Source organism: Pituophis catenifer, unplaced genomic scaffold (assembly GCF_029215685.1).
Source record: "Pituophis catenifer annectens isolate HBS135680 unplaced genomic scaffold, rPitCat1.0.hap2 SCAF_6, whole genome shotgun sequence".
In the NCBI taxonomy this organism is placed as follows: Eukaryota; Metazoa; Chordata; class Lepidosauria; order Squamata; family Colubridae; genus Pituophis; species Pituophis catenifer.
Window position 1 is genome coordinate 2,894,652 of NW_027256886.1, and position 18,305 is coordinate 2,912,956.

At 47.3% G+C, this 18,305-nt stretch overlaps 1 protein-coding gene across 1 annotated transcript in view; it reads left to right on the forward strand.

Annotated features, from left to right (window-relative positions):
- Positions 1-4,494: 4,494 nt before the first annotated feature.
- Positions 4,495-18,305, forward strand: part of DVL3 (dishevelled segment polarity protein 3) — an 89,593-nt gene continuing 75,782 nt past the window's right edge. Inside the window, 1 exon segment of the mRNA XM_070946238.1 lies at positions 4,495-4,661. Within this exon segment, the coding sequence (XP_070802339.1) occupies positions 4,495-4,661 (167 nt within the window).

The window sequence follows — 18,305 nt, forward strand, 5'->3', positions numbered from 1 at the left end:
GTCCCCTCATCATCTTTGTTGCTCTTCTCTGCACTCTTTCTAGAGCAGGGATGTCAAAACTCGATTTCATTGAGGGCCACATCAAGGTTGTGTTTTGATCTTGGGGGCCGGGGTGAGTGTGGCAGGGGTGGGCGTGGCCAGCATGACGTCACTTGTGTTGCGGGGGGGGGGCGCCTGTGGTTGCCCGAGTGCTCTGCCAGAGAAAATGGGCTCCTGATCTCCGTTTTCGGATGTGACGGCCTCCTGCAACCCTTTACCAGAGAAAATGGAGCTCAGGGCAGCCACGCGCAACCCTTGCGAGCTCTGTTTTCAGTGGCAGAGGCACCGCGGGCCAGTCCTTCGCTATTTCCTGGCCGGTTCCACGGGCTGCACTCCTGTTCTAGAGTCTCAACATCTTTTTAATAGCATGCTGACCAAAACTGGATGCAGTATTCTAGGCGTGAGCTTTCTAAGGCTTTATAGAGTGGTATTAGTACCTCCTGTGATTTATTTATTGTTATTTATTGGTTCGATTTATATGCCACCCTTCTCCGGAGACTCAGGGCGGCTTACAATGCGTTAAGCAATAGCCTTCATACTTTTGTATATACCTGCTTAGGGTTTTCGGGCCCTCCTAAACGGCGTTCTTTTTTATACAAAGTCAGCTTATTGCCCCCACAAACTGGGTCCTCATTTTACCTACCTCGAAAGGATGGAAGGCTGAGTCAACCTTGAGCCTGGTAAGATTTGAACTTAAAGTAATTGCAGGCAGCTAGTGTTACTTAACAGTACTTTAGTCTGCTGCACCACCAAGGCTCTTAATATCTTGATTCAATCCCTCTGTTAATGCAATTTAGAATTGCACTGGCTTTTTTGGCTGCCGCTGCACACGGCTGGCTCATATTTAACTGATTGTCCACTAAGACTGCAAGATCCCTCTCACCGTTACTGCTGTCAAGTCTGGTTTCACCCAGTCTATATGTGTACTTTTGGTTTTTCTTGCCTAAGTGTAAGACTTTTATTTTTCTCTACCTTGAATTTCAGTTTGTGAGATAGGGTTCAGTGTTTAGGTTAGTTCTTAAGTGTTAGATCATCCTTTCCAAGAAGCCACAGTTTGTGGCATAGTTATGGTGACTTTCTAACCACCTTATGCTTTACAAGGAATGGCTAAATGAAACCAACTATCTCAACCAAGAAGGTCATTTAGTTATTTATTTATAAAATTTATAAGCTGCACATCTTACTTCAAGGTAACTCTGGACGCCTTAATCATTAAAAAAAAATCATTAAAAAAAGCTATATCAAATAAAAACGTAAGTAGTATAAAATCCAGAACGTGGCTTCTTGCAACCTAAGAACCAGGTTATTATTGCAAGAAGACTGTGTGTGTCCGAGTCCTTCCCTGCCAAGCACAAAACGGATGGGAGGCATTGCCCCAAATCTCAGAGACCTCCAGGCCTGGGTGTGAAGATAAATACCAGCATGGGACGAGACTCAAGAGGAAGCTGGAAACACAAAAGGTGCCAAAAAAGCAATTGAAGGGATTAGGGGGCTGGAGCAGCTCCCAAACAGGAAAGACTCCAGCCGTTGAGATCTTAGATGACAGTGACAGATGACAAGAGGCCTGACCCAAAAATAAAAGCAAGTATGACCTAGATAAGAGAGAGGAAGAGTGAGTGAGAAAGAGAGAGAGGGGAGAGAAAAGAAAGTGTGTGTGTGAGAAAGAGAAGAGAGAGAAAATGTGTGTGTGTGTGTGTGTGTGTGTGTGTGTGAGCGAGAGACACAGAAAATATGAGTAAGAGAAAACAAGATATTGTGTGTGTGTGCGCGTGAGAGAAAATGTGTGTGTGAGAGAACAGGGAGAAAAAGATTGTGTGTGTGAGAAAGAAAGCAAGAGAGAGAGAGAGAGGCAGAGAAAGAGAGAGGGAGAGAGAGAAAGGAAGGGAAAGAGAGAAAGGAAGAGAGAGGGAGGGAGGGAGGGAGGGAGGGAGGGAGAAAGCCAGAGAAAGTGAGAAAATGAGAAAGGAAGAGAGAGAAAGAGGCAGAGAAAGAGAAAGAAAGAGGGAGAGGGAGAAAGGAAGGGAAAGAGAGAAAGGAAGAGAGAGGGAGGGAGGGAAAAAGCCAGAGAAAGAGAGAGGGAGAGAAAGGAAGGGAAAGAGAGAAAGGAAGAGAGAGGGAGGGAGAGAGAAAGCCAGAGAAAGAGAATAAATGAGAAAGCAAGAGAGAGGAAGAGGCAGAGAAAGAGAGAGGGAGAGAGAGAAAGGAAGGGAAAGAGAGAGGGAGGGAGAGAGAAAGCCAGAGAAAGAGAATAAACAAGAAAGCAAGAGAGGAAGAGGCAGAGAAAGAGAAAGAGAAAGCAAGAGGAAAACAGAGAGAGAGGGAAAGAAAGAAAATAAGAAAGGAAGAGAGAGAGAGAAAGCAAGAAAGAGAGAGAGAAAGCAAGAGAGAAAGAAGAGAGGAAAATAGAGGGAAAGAAAGAATGAGAAAGGAAGAGAGAGAGAAAGAGAGAGAAAGAAGAGAGGAAAACAGAGAGAGAGAGAGGGAAAGAGAATGAGAAAGGAAGAGGGAGAGAGAGAGACAAAAACAAAGAGACAGACAGAGAGAGAGAAAGGAAGAGAGAGAGAGGGGAGAGAAAGAGAGAGAGAGAGAGAGGAAAAAAGGGAGAGAGAGAAAGAAAGGTACCTTTCTTTCATTTTACCTACCTTTCCAAGGTAGGTAAAATGAGGACCCAGATTGTGGGGGCAATAAGCTGACTTTGTATAAAATATACAAAAGTATGAAGACTATTGCTTAACGCATTGTAAGCCGCCCTGAGTCTCCGGAGAAGGGCGGCATATAAATCAAATTTAAAAAAAAGAAAAAAAAGAAACAAGAGAGAAAGGAAGAGAGAGAGAGAGAGAGAGAAACAGAGAGAGAGAGAGAGAGGAAGGGAGAGAGAGAGAGACAAAAAGAGAGTGAGAGAGAGAAAGGAAGAGAGAAAGAGAAAAACAGAGAGGGAGAGGAAGGGAGAGAGAGAGAGAGACAAAGAGAGTGAGAGAGATAGAGAGAGAGAAAGGAAGAGAGAAAGAGAGACAAAAAGAGAGATAGAGAGAAAGGAAGAGAGAGAGAGAGAGACAAAAAGAGAGTGAGAGAGAAAGGAAGAGAGAGAGAAAGAGAAAAACAGAGAGAGAGAGAGAGAGAGAGGGAGAGGAAGGGAGAGAGAGAGAGAGACAAAAAGAGAGTGAGAGAGATAGAGAGAAAGGAAGAGAGAAAGAAAGACAAAAAGAGATAGAGAGAGAAAGGAAGAGAGAGAAAGAGACAAAAAGAGAGTGAGAGAGATAGAGAGAGAGAGAAAGGAAGAGAGACAAAAAGAGTGAGAGAGATAGAGAGAGAGAAAGGAAGAGAGAGAGAAAGAGAGACAAAAAGAGAGTGAGAGAGATAGAGAGATAGAGAGAGAAAGGAAGAGAGAGAGAGCGACAAAAAGAGAGTGAGAGAGATAGAGAGAGAGAAAGAGAAAGAGAAAGAGAAAGGAAGAGAGACAAAAAGAGAGAGAAAGGAAGAGAGAGAGAGACAAAAAGAGAGTGAGAGAGAGAAAGGAAGAGAGAAAGAGAAAAACAGAGAGGGAGAGGAAGGGAGAGAGAAAGGAAGAGAGAAAGAGAAAAACAGAGAGGGAGAGGAAGGGAGAGAGAGAGACAAAAAGAGAGTGAGAGAGAGAAAGAGAAAAACAGAGAGAGAGAGAGAGAGAGGGAGAGGAAGGGAGAGAGAGAGAGAGACAAAAAGAGAGTGAGAGAGATAGAGAGAGAAAGGAAGAGAGAAAGAAAGACAAAAAGAGAGAGATAGAGAGAGAAAGGAAGAGAGAGAGAAAGAGACAAAAAGAGAGTGAGAGAGATAGAGAGAGAGAGAAAGGAAGAGAGACAAAAAGAGTGAGAGAGATAGAGAGAGAGAAAGAAAGGAAGGAAGAGAGAGAGAGCGACAAAAAGAGAGTGAGAGAGATAGAGAGAGAGAGAGAAAGGAAGAGAGAGAGGAAAGCCAGAGAGAGAAAAACAGAGAAAAAGAGAGAGAGAGAGACGGATTCATCCATCCAAACTCCACCGACTAAAAGAGCCGCCTTTTTGCCCACCGCGGGGACAAAAATCGGCACCGGCGGCGATTCCCTCAGGCCGGCTGACCCTCCCCTCCCCCACTCCCAACCCCCGGGCTGTGCAGAATCCCCCCTTCCCCCACCCCTCCGCCTCCGGGGGGGGGGGGAAAGCGAAGGGCGCGGGGGGGGGTGGGGGAGGGGAGGCGTGAGGCGGCGGCCTAGGAGGATCCCGCAGCAGCTTCTTCCCCGGGGCGTCGTCGTCGTCGTCGTCTCTCGTCTCCTCACGCAGGGGAGGAGCCGGGAGAGGAGGCCGAGGAGGAGGAGGAGGAGGCGGCGCCGGGTCGTCCGGAGCTTGCGCGCTGGGGCGGGCGGCGCTGCTGGCTGGAACCCGGTCCGAGAACAAGGGGACGGGAGGCCGGGCAGGCAGGCGGGCGGGCGGGCGTCGCGGCGGGGCCATGGCGGCGTCGGAGACGAAGATCATCTACCACCTGGACGACCAGGAGACGCCCTACCTGGTCAAGCTGCCGCTGCCGGCCGAGCGGGTCACGCTGGGCGACTTCAAGGCGCTGCTCAACCGGCCCAACTACAAGTTCTACTTCAAGTCCATGGACGATGATTTCGGGTGAGAGAGAGAGGCAGCCCGGGGGAGGGGATGATGGGCTTTGGAGTCCCTGGGAACAGCCCCCCCCTCCCTTGTCCTTTCCACCCACCCCCTCCTCCTCCTCCTCCCCAGCACTATCCTGAAACACCCCCCTCCCCTTTCCCCTTTCCAACAATCTTTCTTTGGATTGCAACTCCCATCCTCCCCGGCCGGCCGAGCCGGCTTCGCTGGCGCCGCCGCGTCGTTGCTGGGCTTTCGGTTGCTGCGCCGCCGCCGCCGCCGCCTTTGGCTTTAGAGAACAAAAAAAAAAAAGCCAGCTCCGTGTAGCTTAACCCGCGCCTAACCCGGTCTTGGCTGGCCGGGTTGAACTCGGATGCCTGCCTTGCGCATGATGAAGCCCATCGACGCGGGTCGGAGCTTGGGAGATGGAGGGGTTTTTTATTTTTTGGGGGGGGCAACCCTGCAGTAATCCCCCACCCCCCACCCCTGGGTTGGTCTTGGTAAGATGGGCAGTTGTCCTCCTTCCCCCCCCTCCCCCCAGGTTTGAGGGGTGTCCTAGGTGGTCTCTGAGCTTGGTTGTTTTCTGGCAGACTTTTCGTGACCCAACTAGGTAACATCATCAGTGGTGCAAGAGAGGGGGGTTTGCAGGGAGGAGGGGGAGGCCTGTGGGATCCTTGGTAATCTCTGCTTGGTTCTTTTCTTGAATACATCTCATGACCCAACTAGGTAACATCATCAGTGCTGGAAGAGAGGGGGGTTTGCAAGGGGGAGGGGGAGGCAGGAGGAAGGGGAGGCCTGTGGGATCCTTGGTAATCTCTGTGCTTGGTTCTTTTCTTGAAGACATCTCATGACCCAAACTAGGTAACATCATCAGTGTTGGGAGAGAGTGGGGTTTGCAGGGAGGAGGAAGGGGAGGCCTGTGGGATCCTTGGTATTTTCTGAGCTTGGTTGTTTTCTTGCAGACATTTCGTGACCCAACTAGGTAACATCATCAGTGTTGGAAGAGAGGGGGGTTTGCAGGGAGGAGGGGGGAGGAAGAGAGGCAGGAGGAAGGGGAGGCCTGTGGGATCCTTGGTATTCTCTGCTTGGTTCTTTTCTTGAAGACATCTCATGACCCAACTAGGTAACATCATCAGTGCTGGAAGAGAGGGGGGTTTGCAAGGGGGAGGGGGAGGCAGGAGGAAGGGGAGGCCTGTGGGATCCTTGGTATTCTCTGTGCTTGGTTGTTTTCTTGAAAACATCTTATGACCCAAACTAGGTAACTTCATCAGTGCTGGAAGAGAGAGGGGTTTGCAGGGAGGAAGAGGAAGAGGGGCAGGAGGAAGGGGAGGCCTGTGGGATCCTTGGTAATTTTTGTGCTTGGTTCTTTTCTTGAAGACATCTCATGACCCAACTAGGTAACATAATCAGTGCTAGAAGAGAGTAGGGTTCGCAAGGAGGAGGAAGGGGAGCACTGTGGTGTCCTTGGTATTCTCTGAACTTTCTTCTCTTCTTGCAAACCTTTCATGATCCAGACTAGTAACTTGGGCCATGAAACATCTGCAAGGAAACAACAAAGACCAGAGAGCAGCAAAGACCCCCCCCCACTTCATTCCAATCCCAAATTACAAATATTCTTTTATTTTCCCCAATAAAATCTTCGGCCACCCGATGCTTCTCCAGAACCCCAATTTCTACCCTCTTCCCCATGGGAGAAATCAAATTTTCCTCCTCCGAAGTATAGAGGAACAAAAGGGCCAGTTCCACCGCAGCTCAGCAACTCAATTTCATCCTGGATTTATCCGTCAATTTTGATGCCACCAATTTCTTTTTTTGATGTGTGGTGTAAACCGCTTCACCCGTGGCGGGTGTTACCCAATAGGTTGTACTTTAAGCTCTACCCGAGCAGCCTGGGTTCAAATAAGAGGCGCAGTCCCAGAAATCCTAGCCTGCGTTTAACCCGAGGCACCAAGCTTTACATCATGACAGTCCCTGTTGCTGGAATGCTCATTATCTCCAATTAAGATGGCGGTTCCTGCAGCCTGTAAAGGCTAGGCCATAATTGCCAGTTCCAAGGTCCCAGCTTTAATTGGGGTAGAGCCTCAAAAAATGTCCTGCCTGAACCTCAAGAGCAGCTTCAATGTTGGCTTGTAGCTTCATCATTTATGAAAGAAACAACTTGTGGAAGGTTGAATGTTTTCCCCTGTTTCTCAATTGGACCGCTAACAGGTTAGCAACTGGATTTAAGAGGTGTGTCTCCCAACACCCATTACAGGTTGTCCTTTGTTTACAACCATTTTTTAAAAAAATTTGAGTGTTCGAAGTTACAACGGTGTTGAGCAAAAGTGACGTCGAACTGGGCCTCACCACGAACATCGTATTATCCGGATAGGCACACGATCCAAATTCAAATGCTGGGCAACTGGCATGTATTTATGAGAGTTGCAGGGTTCTGGGATCACAGGATCACCGTTTGGGATCTTCCCAGCCGGCTTCCGACAAGCAGAGTCAAAGGTTGAGGTTAGATTCACTTAATGACCAGGTAGGGCGCTTAAGAACTGCAGCCATTTGCTTAACAGCTGTGGCAATAAAGCTTGCAAAACTGGGTTACGACTCAATGCTTTGCTTAGCGACGGAAATTCTGATCCAATTGTGGTTGGAAGTGGAGGATTACCTGTATATGTAGTCCTTGACTTACAACCTGTTCATTTAGCGACTGAAGTTAACCATGGCACTGAAAACAGTGACTGTCTTTCATACGTACAACCATTGTGGCAGCCCTATGGTTCCATGATCCAAATTCAGATGCTTGGCAACTGACTCATATTTATGACGGTTGCAGTGTCCCAAGGTCCCCTTTTGCGACCTCCTGACAAGCAGAGTCGACGGGGAACCAGAGTCACTTAACAATGGTGTTATACTAACTTAACAACTGCAGTGATTCACTTAACAACTGTGGCAAGAAAGGTCGGGGAAAAAAATGGGGCAAAGCTCACTTAACCGTCTTGCTCAGCCGCAGAAATTTTCGGTTCTGGTCGTAAGTCGAGGACTACCTGTATTGCATTGCAGGGTTGGAGATTTTGCTGCTCCCCAGCCCAAATTCTACTGAGACTTGCACTCAATTTTAATTCTCTGGGACTCTCAGTGCTTTAGAATCTTACTCACCCCATCCTGAAGTTTTTTACAAAGTCCACAGTTCACATTTTGGGGCTTGGGAGGAGATCTGCTTCGGATCAAGCGGTTTGGCCAATTGCACGGGTTAATGGAGAAAAGATGCTTGCTTAAGATGGTGAAACCCTCAGGGCAGCAGAGGGAATTGTAGTAGCCAGACACAGTTATTACTCCTGGACTTAGCTGCTGGCAAAGAGGGAATCTTTCTTTGTTTTCCTGTCCTATGGAAACTATAGAGCGCTTCGATCCCAGGCTCTCCGAGCTTACAGTTTTTGCACAGTTTGTCTAGTGGACAGATCTTCCGAAGAACAGTGGGTTTTTCCCCCCCCACAAACAAATAATCCAAAATAATGAATGCTGATTGTTTTTGGCTTCTGTCCTGGGGATCCCGTTGGATGCCTGTGCAGAATTCAAGAGGAGTTTGAATGCCAATTTTGTAATCTTCCAGAAAGATGGTGGAAGGATGAGCCTTTGATCAGTCCTGAGTCTGGACAGGATCCTGCCATAGACTCAAATTTCTCGTCTCCTCCTCCTCCTCCTCCTCCTCTCACTGTTGTAACTGCTTGGCTGGAAAATACTTTTGGTGGAACTAAATATCTTCTGAACAAATGGTTTCCTAAAATAGCCCTTTTGTCCTTGCTAGTTCAGAGTTCAGCTGGTGGGGTAGGGCCAGCTTAGGAAGTGTCGGTGCCTGGGGCAAGCAAGGAGGCCCCCTTTCTCTCCCCAAATCCCTGCCTTGTGGTTGTTTAGCCTTCAGCTTGTTGGAGATGAAATACGGATAGGCCTCCGTTCATTTACTGACCATTCAAAGTTAACAACGGCCCTGAAAAAAGTGACTTATCACCATTTCTTCATGCTTAACGACGGTTGCAGCAGCATTCCCCACGGCCATGTGATCAAACTTCACACACTTGGCTCACATTTATGACGGTCGCCAGTGTCTCACGTGATCCCCTTTTGCGACCTTCAGAGCAGCAAAGTCATTGGGGGGAGCCAATACTTGCTTAACGACCGTGTTACTAACTTAACAACTACAGTGATTCACTTAACAACAGGGGCAAGACAGGCTGTAAAATGGGGCAGGATTCACTTAACCACGTCTCACGTAGCAACCGAATTTTTGGGCTCAGTTGTGGTCCTAAGGCAAGGGCTACCTGCGGTGGTGGGTTTCACTTACCTTTGCTACCTGTTTGCATGCTCAGAGTGTATTTGATGACATCCGGGCAGGTGGGTGGAGCCTCCTGCTGCTGCCGGTTCGGGCGAACCGGTGTGAACTGGTAGCAACCCACCACTGGCTACCTGTTAGAACTGTTCTGAATAAGGTTGTTTTCTTTTCAACCATTTGAAGGTTGAACTTATTTGCTCATAAGAATGTGAGGCACGGAGTTCCTGTGGAGTAAAAGCTACTTTAGGTAATATGCCTAGGGCTCCCTCCAATTTTTCCTACAATAACCCTAGGAGGTAGATTCTGTGGCTACGGGTGGACTAGAACTGGGATCTCCTTGGTGCTGGTTCAGTACCATTGTGGCTCTTGCGTTGTATATTAGTGCAGCAACAAAAAAAATTGGAAGATGTAAAAGGAATGATTTTAAAAATGCTAGTCGTCGTTCAGTCACTAAGTTGTGTCTTTGTGATCCCGTACGCTGTAGTACTCCAGAACCCCCTGTCCTCCACTGTCACCCTGAGTTTGCTAAAATTCATATTCATTGTGTCGATGAGAACGTCTAACCATTTCATCCACTGTCGTCCCCTTCTCCTCCTGCCTTCCATCTTTCCCCACATCGGGGTCTTTTCCAAGATGTCCTCTCTTCTCATTCGATGGCCAAAATATTTCAGCTTCAGGAATTGTCCTTCTAAAGCAGGGGTCTCCAACCTTGGCAACTTTAAGACTTGTGGACTTCAACTCCCAGAATTCCTCAGCCAGCAAAGCCAGCGAAATTTTAAGTCTTGTGGACTTCAACTCCCAGAATTCCTCAGCCAGCAAAGCTAGTGAAATTTTAAGTCTTGTGGACTTCAACTCCCAGAATTCCTCAGCCAGCAAAGCCAGCAAAACTTTTTAAGCTTTGCTGACTGAGGAATTCTGGGAATTGAAGTCCACAAGTCTTAAAGTTGCCAAGGTTGGAGAGCCGTGTTCTAAAAAACAGTCATGGTTGATTTTTCTCAAGAGTCTTATCCAATACCCCCAAAAATGCTACAGGTATCATTTGAAAGTTTGTAGGGATGATTAAAATAGTTGTGCTCCTCACGATTACAGATGTCTCTTTAGGGTGGTCATGCCAACCTGAAATTTCTCTTTTTTGCGATGTGAAAGAATTTACTTGACATACCGATGAATTTCAGTGAAGTTTGGGGCGTGATTCCCAAGACATTTTCCCAAGTAAATCATAATATGTTTTAAAGAAGAGACTGGACTGCCATCTGTCAGAAACGGTGTAGAGTCTCCTGCATGGATGGGGGGTTGGACTAGATGACCTACAAGGTCCCTTCCAACTCTGTTAATCTCTTAAAGTCCACCTGTATTAATGAAGTTTTTTTTTAGAATGGCCGATCTCTCTCCTTGCCCAACTGCTACACAATTTGCACTTATGCAATAAAATAGAGGTACTCCTCAAGTTACAACAGTTCATTTAGTGACCGTTCGAAGTTATAACACCACCATTGTGACCGTTTTTTCACATTTGCAACCTTTGCAGCATCCCCATTGGTCACCTAAAATTCAGAGGCTTGGCAACTGATTCATATTTATGAGTTTTGCAGTGTCCCGGGTCATGCGACCTCCCCTTTTCTGACCTCCTGGCAAGCAAAATCAATGGAGAAACCAGATTCACTTAACAACCATGTTAGTAACTTAACCGCTGCAGTGATTCATTTAACAATGGGGGCCAGAAAGGTCGCAAAATGGAGCAAAACTCGCTTAGCAAATGTTTCCCTTAGCTAGAGAAATGTTGGACTGCATTGTGGACTACCTGTCAAGGACTACCTGTATTTTATCTACCAAATTTAGACCTCAGCCTCATCCCTATCCAAGTGACTCTTTATTATCAAATTATCTGCTTTAGTGCTTATCATATTTCTTATGTATATAACTGGAATAGCATCCCCTTGCTATTAAAGAGGAAATAACCTGAAGTCACGTGAAGCCCAAAGTCTGAGATAACATTGGAATCCTTCTTCAGTCTGTGCCAGGAATGGCAAACCTTTTGGGCTTGGCTTCTCAGAAATTCAAAAAATGCCTACCCTGACTCTGTTGGCATTTCTCTCTCTCTCCTTCTCTCCCTCCCTCCCTCCCTTTTTCTCTCTTTTTCTTATACACACACACAATATCTCTTTTCCTCTCTGTTCTCTCACACACATTTTCTCTCTTTCTTACCCACACAGTCTCTTGGCCTTTCTCTATATTTTTCCTCACATACATTTTCTCTCTCTCTTTCCCTCCCTCCTTCCCTCTTTTCTCTGTCTCTGCTCCCTCTCTCTTGCTTTCTCTCTCTCTCTCACTCATACACACACAATCTCTTTTTTTTTCTTCTTTCACACATTCATTTTCTCTCTCACACACACAATCTCTCTTGCTCTTTTCTCTCTTTTTCTCTCACACATACATTTTCTCTCTCTCTCCCCCCTTCCCTCTTTTCTGTCTCTGCTCCCTCTCTTGCTTTCTCCCTCCCCGCCTCTCTTCCTCTCCTGCTTTCTCTCACTCATACACACACAATCTCTTTTTCTCTTCTTTCACACATTCATTTTCTCTCTCACACAGACAATCTCTCTTGCTCTTTTCTCTCTTTTTCTCTCACACATACATTTTCTCTCTCTCTCCCCCCTTCCCTCTTTTCTGTCTTTGCTCCCTCTCTTGCTTTCTCCCTCCCCGCTTCTCTCACTCTCCTGCTTTCTCTCACTCATACACACACAATCTCTTTTTCTCTTCTTTCACACATTAATTTTCTCTCTCTCTCACACAATCTCTTTCTCTTTTTCTCTCACACATACATTTTCTCTCTTTCTCTTTCTCCCCTTCCCTCTTTTCTGTCTCTACTCCCTCTTGCTTGCTCTCTCTCTCTTTCTCCCTCCCCCTCCCTCTCCTGCTTTCTCTCTCTCTCTCTCACACACACACACACACAATCTTTTTTCTCTTCTTTCATACATTCATTTTCTTTCTCACACACACACAATCTCTCTTGCTCTTTCTCTATTTTTCTCTCACACATACATTTCTCTCTCTCCCCCTTCCCTCTTTTCTGTCTCTGCTCCGTCTCTCTTGCTTTCTTCCTCCCTCTCTCTCTCTCTCTCTCTCTCTCCCTCTCCTGCTTTCTCTCACTCATACACACACAATCTCTTTTTCTCTTCTTTCACACATTCATTTTCTCTCTCACACACACAATCTCTCTTGTTCTTTCTCTTTTTCTCTCACACATACATTTTCTCTCTCTCTTTCTCGCGCACACACACATACAGATGTGCAAACAGACAAATCATCTCTCCCTCCAGGCAAAAGAGAAATGAAGAGCAATCGATTACAGGTAATCTTCGACTTAACAATAGTTCATGTAGTGACCGTTTAAAGTTACAAACGGCAGGGACAAAAGTGACTTACGATTGTCTTTCCCACTTAACGACCCCCCGGTCACGTGATCAAAATTCAGATACTGGGCAACTGGCTCATATTTATGCACTTTTTGCAACCTTCTGACGAACAAAAGTCCACAGGGAAGCCAGATTTTCCCCCTGACAACCATGTTACTCATTTAACAACGGCGGTGACTCACTTAACGGCGGCGGCAAGAAAGGTTGTAAAATGAGGCGAAACTCACTCAACAGCCTCGCTGAGCAACAGAAATTTTGGGCTCCATCGGGGTTGTAAGTTGAGGACTACCCGTAAACTATTTAAATGCATCCGTACATAATTGTAAATTGTTTTTCATAATGTCTATCGAAGGCAGTTCTAGATTGCATGAAGCCTGGAGACTTCAAACAAATGCGTTTGTCTGAAAGAGAAGTAAAACATGCTCCATTCTAGCGTGGCATTTCGGAGGTTCCGGAGGCCGTGCGAGAGTAGGTTCCTTTCGCGTAACTTTCGGAAGATCCAGAGCAGTGGTGAAATGTAAAATTTGTTGCTACCGGTTCTGTGGGCGTGGCTTGGTGGTGGGGGGGTAATGTGACTGGGTGGGCATGGCCAACTTTTTTTTAAAAAAAAAACTTTTAAAAGCATTTTTTCTACAACCTCTTCGGCTGAAGAGGTTGTAAAAAAAATGCTTTTAAAAGCCTCTGATGATCCCAGCTGAGTTGCATGATCGTCAGAGGCTTTTGTTTTCTTTTAAAAGCATTTTTTTTTCGGCCGAAGAGGTTGTAGAAAAAATGCTTTTAAAAGTTTTTTTTAAAAAAAAAAGCCTCTGATGATCGTGCTGCTCAGCTGGGCATGGGGGAGGGGCAGGGATTTTTGCTACCAGTTCTCCGAACCATCCGTCGCCATCGCTACCGGATCGGGCGATCCGGTCCGAACCGGGAGCATTTCACCCCTGGTCCAGAGGCCTGGCAGGGTCACGGTGTCAAAATGACACTGTTAAACCATTGTTAAGCCTATTTCCCGTTTAGGATTCACTTTCAAAACGAAGCATTTTGTCGGAGTCCTTATTCTTTCTTCCCTCTGCTTTTGCTCTTAACGATGGCATTTAAAATTGCCTGGAGGTTCTGGAGATGGAAGAGAGACGTTCCTGTTAAGTTTCGCCAGAGGCATAGAATCAAGATCACGTGAAGTATTAGTACCACTTTACAAAACCCTAGTGAGACCACACCTGGAATACTGCAACCAATTTTGGTCACCATACTACAAAAAAGATGTTGAGACTTTGGAAACAGTTCAGACAAGAGCAACTAAGATGATCAAAGACCTGGAGACTAAAACATACGAAGAACGGCTGCAGGATTTGGGTTTGGCTAGTCCAGGGACCAGCAAACTTAAACACTCAAAGAGCCACAAAGGTCCTAACCGGAAGCCCCTGTTCAATTCTGGAGCCGACCGGAAGTCCGGTTCCCCCATCATAGTCTCCTCTTAGCGCGGCATCCTTTTTCCTCTGCTGACCAGAAGTCTGGTTCTCCTACCGTAGAGTCTCCTCCTAGCACAGCGTCCTTTTTCCTCTACCTGTCCTAACTGAAAGCCCTATCAATTGTGGAGCCGACCAGCAACAGGGAGCCGCAGCAGAGGGATGAAAGAGCCACATGCGGCTCCAGAGCTGCAGGTTGCTGACCCCTGGGCTAGTCTAAAGAAAAGAATTAGGGGTGACATGATAGCAGTATTTCAGTATTTGAGGGGCTGCCACAAAGAAGAGGGAGTCAAATTATTTTCCAAAGCACCAGAGGGCGGGACAAGAAACAATGGTTGGAAATCAGGGTGGATTTGATTTAAATCGAGTTGATTTAAATCACGATTTAAATCACTAGTAAAAAGGCTTGATTTAAATCAACTCGATTTAAATCATAATTTTTAAAGAGCAACTGTCATCTCTGCTACTCCTTTGACCCGCTGTTGACTCACTGATAGCCCAGAGTTGCAGAATATACAGCCTCCTGCTACATAACTCAGCTCCATTTCATGCTGAATAAACTAAATTATTTATGTATCTTAAATAGAAAACTCTCTTACGATAGATTTTTACCCCAAAAGTTTTTTATTAAAATAAATTCAATAAAAATCAAAAAAATCTGATTTAAATAAAAAAATCCGATTTAAATCAAAAAAATCCGATTTTTTTGATTTTTTTTTAAAAAATCATTGATTTTTATCCACCCTGTTGGAAACTAATCAAAGAGAGAAGCAACCTGGAATTAAGGAGTAACTTCCTAACAGTGTGGACAATTAACCAATGGAACAGCTTGCCTTCAGAAATCGTGGGTGCTCCATCACTGGAAGTTTTTAAGAACAGACTGGACGGTCACTTGTCTGAGATTGTATAGGTCCGTGACGGTGAACCTATGGCACGCGTGCCCGAAGCGTCATGCGGAGCCATGTCCCTTGGCATGTGCGGCGTCGCCCGTTTCTCTTCCGGGTTTCTAGCGCGCATTTGCGCTCGACGATCAGCTGGCTTTTTTGCATGCGGCAGTGCCGGAAAATAGAAGAGCTGGTCTTCCGTTTTCCTGTGTGAGCATGTGTGCCAGCCAGCTGATTGTCGCGTGCGCATGCACGCCGGAAACCGAGAAGGGTAGCTGGCTGAAACCGGACGTTCAGTAGCTGAAACCGGAAGTTTGTTTTTGGGCACGCGTATGTGCCCTGGGCAGCTCGTCTTCTGGGTTGCGGGCCAGACGCGCCCGCAACTCGGTGCCGAAAAGGTTCGCCATCACTGGTATAAGTTCTCCTGCTTGAGCAGGGGGCTGGACTAGAAGACCTCCAAAGTCCCTTCCAGCTCTAGTCTATTCTAATTCTTTACTCCAGCTAACCGATCAATAGCAAGAGATGGAGATTTCCTGTCCAAAATACCTACAGGATTTAGACCATAAGAGTAGAGAGCTTCAAGGAAGGAAGTGTTGCAACGGAACTCATTCGGCCATCAGTTCTACTAACTGCCATTCAGCCGCGGCTCAGACAACACGCTAAATGATCATATTGTTTGTTTGGTTTGAGGCTTTAGCAGATTGTGTAAACTGCTCCATGGGTGGATTGGCCATCCTTAATTTCTGGCTCGGCCTATTGTGTGGCCGCCCGCTGGTTGTGTAATTTATTCAGCAAACCGTTGGTAAAACAAACAACAGCTTAGGGTGCTTTATAAGCCAAATATCAGAGGAATGAGGATAACAGGAAGGAGTGCAGAGGTCAAATGTGCCAACACAAATTTTGGGGAAGAAGGATGGGAGAGAAACTATGCAATAAAATACAGGTAGTCCTCGACTTAACGACCATTCATTTAGTGACTGTTTCGATGTTAACAACCGCACTGGGAAAAGCGACTTATGACAATTTTCACATTTACGACCGTTTCAGCATCCCCATGATCACGTGATGAAAATTCGGACCCTTGGCAACTGGCTCCTATTTATGACGGTCGCAGTGTCCCCAGGTCACAGGATCCCCTTTTGCGACCTGACAAGCAAAATCAGTGGGCAAGCCAGATTCGCTTAAGAACCGTGCGACTAACTTCACAACTGCAGTGATTCCCTTAATGACTGTGGTAAGAACGGTCACAAAATGGCGCAACACTCATTTAACACCTATCTCGCTTAGCGACAGAAATTTTGGATTCCGTTGTCGTAACAATCTGTACGCGTATAGTAACATTTTGTGGAAAGAAAATATTATTTGGCTGTGTTTTGTTCGCTAAAATAAGTTTTTTTTGCGGGGGGGGTGCGTCTTCTTCCTCTTCCCTTCTACAGATGGCATCCAGTGAGAAACCTCTAGGTCCGTGATGGTGAACTTACGGTACGCGTGCCGGAAGTGGCACACAGAGCTATTTCTACAGGGACGCAAGCTGTCGCCCGTTGCTCTGGTGCTCCCATTGCTCCGGGTTCCTGTGCGCCATCCAGCTGGTCTTCACGTGTGCGGGAGTGCCAGAAATTGGAAGAGCAGCCGCCCGGTGCGCATATGTGCGCCAGGTGGCTGCTCTTCCGGTTTCTGGTGCACATGTGTGTGCAAAGACCAGCTGGCTGGTGCACATGCGTGCACTGGAAACCGGAAGACCACCTTCCCAGCGCACGCATGCGCACCGGGTAGCTGCTCTTCTGGTTTCTGGCACATGCACGCACTCCCATTGCTGTTTCGGCACTTGGTGCCGAAAAGATTCACCAAAATTGCTCTAGGTTCGTGATGGTGAACCTATGGCACGCGTGCCACAGGTGGCACATAGAGCCATATCTGTGGACACCCGAGCGTTGTCCTAGCTCAGCTCCAGTGTGCATGTGTGCGCCGACCAGCTGATTTTCGGGCCTTCTGGGCCCACCAGAAGTCAGGAAACGGGACATTTCCGGCCTCCGGAGGGCCTCTGGAGGGGGTGGGGGAAGGCCATTTTCGCCCTCCCCAGGCTCCAAGAAAGCCTGGGGAGCCTGGGGAGGGTGAAAAACAGGCCTACCAGGCCCACCGGTAACCTTTTTGCTGTCGTGCCAAAAGCAAGGGGAGTGCGGGGGTGGGGGGTGGGGTGGCACACGCATGTGAGGGGGTGGAGCACAGGGGGGCATTGAATTATGAGTGTGGGCACACGCACATACGACTCCCGCATTCCCCCCGCTTTTGGCACATGACGGCATACGTAATCAGCCTACTCACTCTTAGGAACTTCAATCTTTTCTGTTCAACTTCCATCAATTTCTTTTGTCACTTTTTGATTTTTCTGGTTCAAGCTGCCAGTTTCTGCATTGCAGCGACCTCCATTTTGACTCTGGATTCTGGCCGGCCCTGACAAAAAGCCCTTGTTTGTTCTTTTGGAAGCATCCCACCCCCACCCCGTCCCCCTCCTCTAAAGCAAACACCAGCAAGATAGAGCAATGGGAGGGCTTCTCTCCTAATCCACGTTTCTCCTGACTGGAACGAGTGTGTCCTTTTTAATCCCAAACCCAATCGAATTAACAGCTCTCCTTCGCCAGGGCCTGGAAGTTGCAGTCCCAACTGCTACTCTGAGGATGCAACTAAGGCCTCTTAATTTATCACCCCCTTTTCCTCCAAGGGGTTCATGGCTGCCTTTTATTTTAGGGGAGCAGAGCAAAGGAAAGGGGGACTGGGATTCCTAGGGCTGCTTGTTTTTTGGGCAGCCGTCTCTCGTGCAGGGGGAAAGATACATCTGACGGGGATAAAATAATCCGCTGATTTATTTCCATTGTGCGAGATCGGTTTGAAATCCATGCCAGAATTATTTCCTCCCCCCCTCCCCCTTCCCTCCTAGCAGAGACGGCTCCTGACGAAAGGCTTGGATCCCTTGCCCCAACAAGCTGCAGCTTTTTTTCAAACAGCCGGCTGGCGTTACACGCCCTCCGTCCTTCCTCAGCTTTGCAGGCCTGCCAGCCGTGAGCGTTCCAAGTTGGCATTTCGGTTTGGTGATGACGGTTAGCGGGAGCTGCTAGCTAGGCTGCTCTGGGCTGGCGAGATAGAGAGAGCGAGCAGTACCCGTTGCGAGAGTCGGGTGTAACAATACGGCTTGTTTTCTTTGCTAATTTTTCCCTTGTTGCACATTTGGCGGAGTGGCAGGCCTCGTCTGGAGCAAAGCCGTACTGAACGTGGCCCTCCACCCATTTTTGCTGCCAACAGGCTCAGTCAAGGCACAAGGAAATTTCCGTCCTTAGATTAGTTTGGCGCCTGTCATGCCTCTCAAAAAGGAATTCGCTGGGGGGTTTGTGCAGGCCTGCCCCAATTCTTTAAAGCAGGGGTGGGGAATGAGTGCCCTTTTCTGACTGGTGGACTTTGACTCCCAGAATTCCTGAGCCAGCCATGCCAGTTAAATCTTAATTCAAGATTTAAATCACAACATTTTTTTTTTTCCCAAGCCTTCGCGGATTCCCTGTGACGAAGGACCACAGATGGAGAAATACTTGCTGAGGAGATGACTG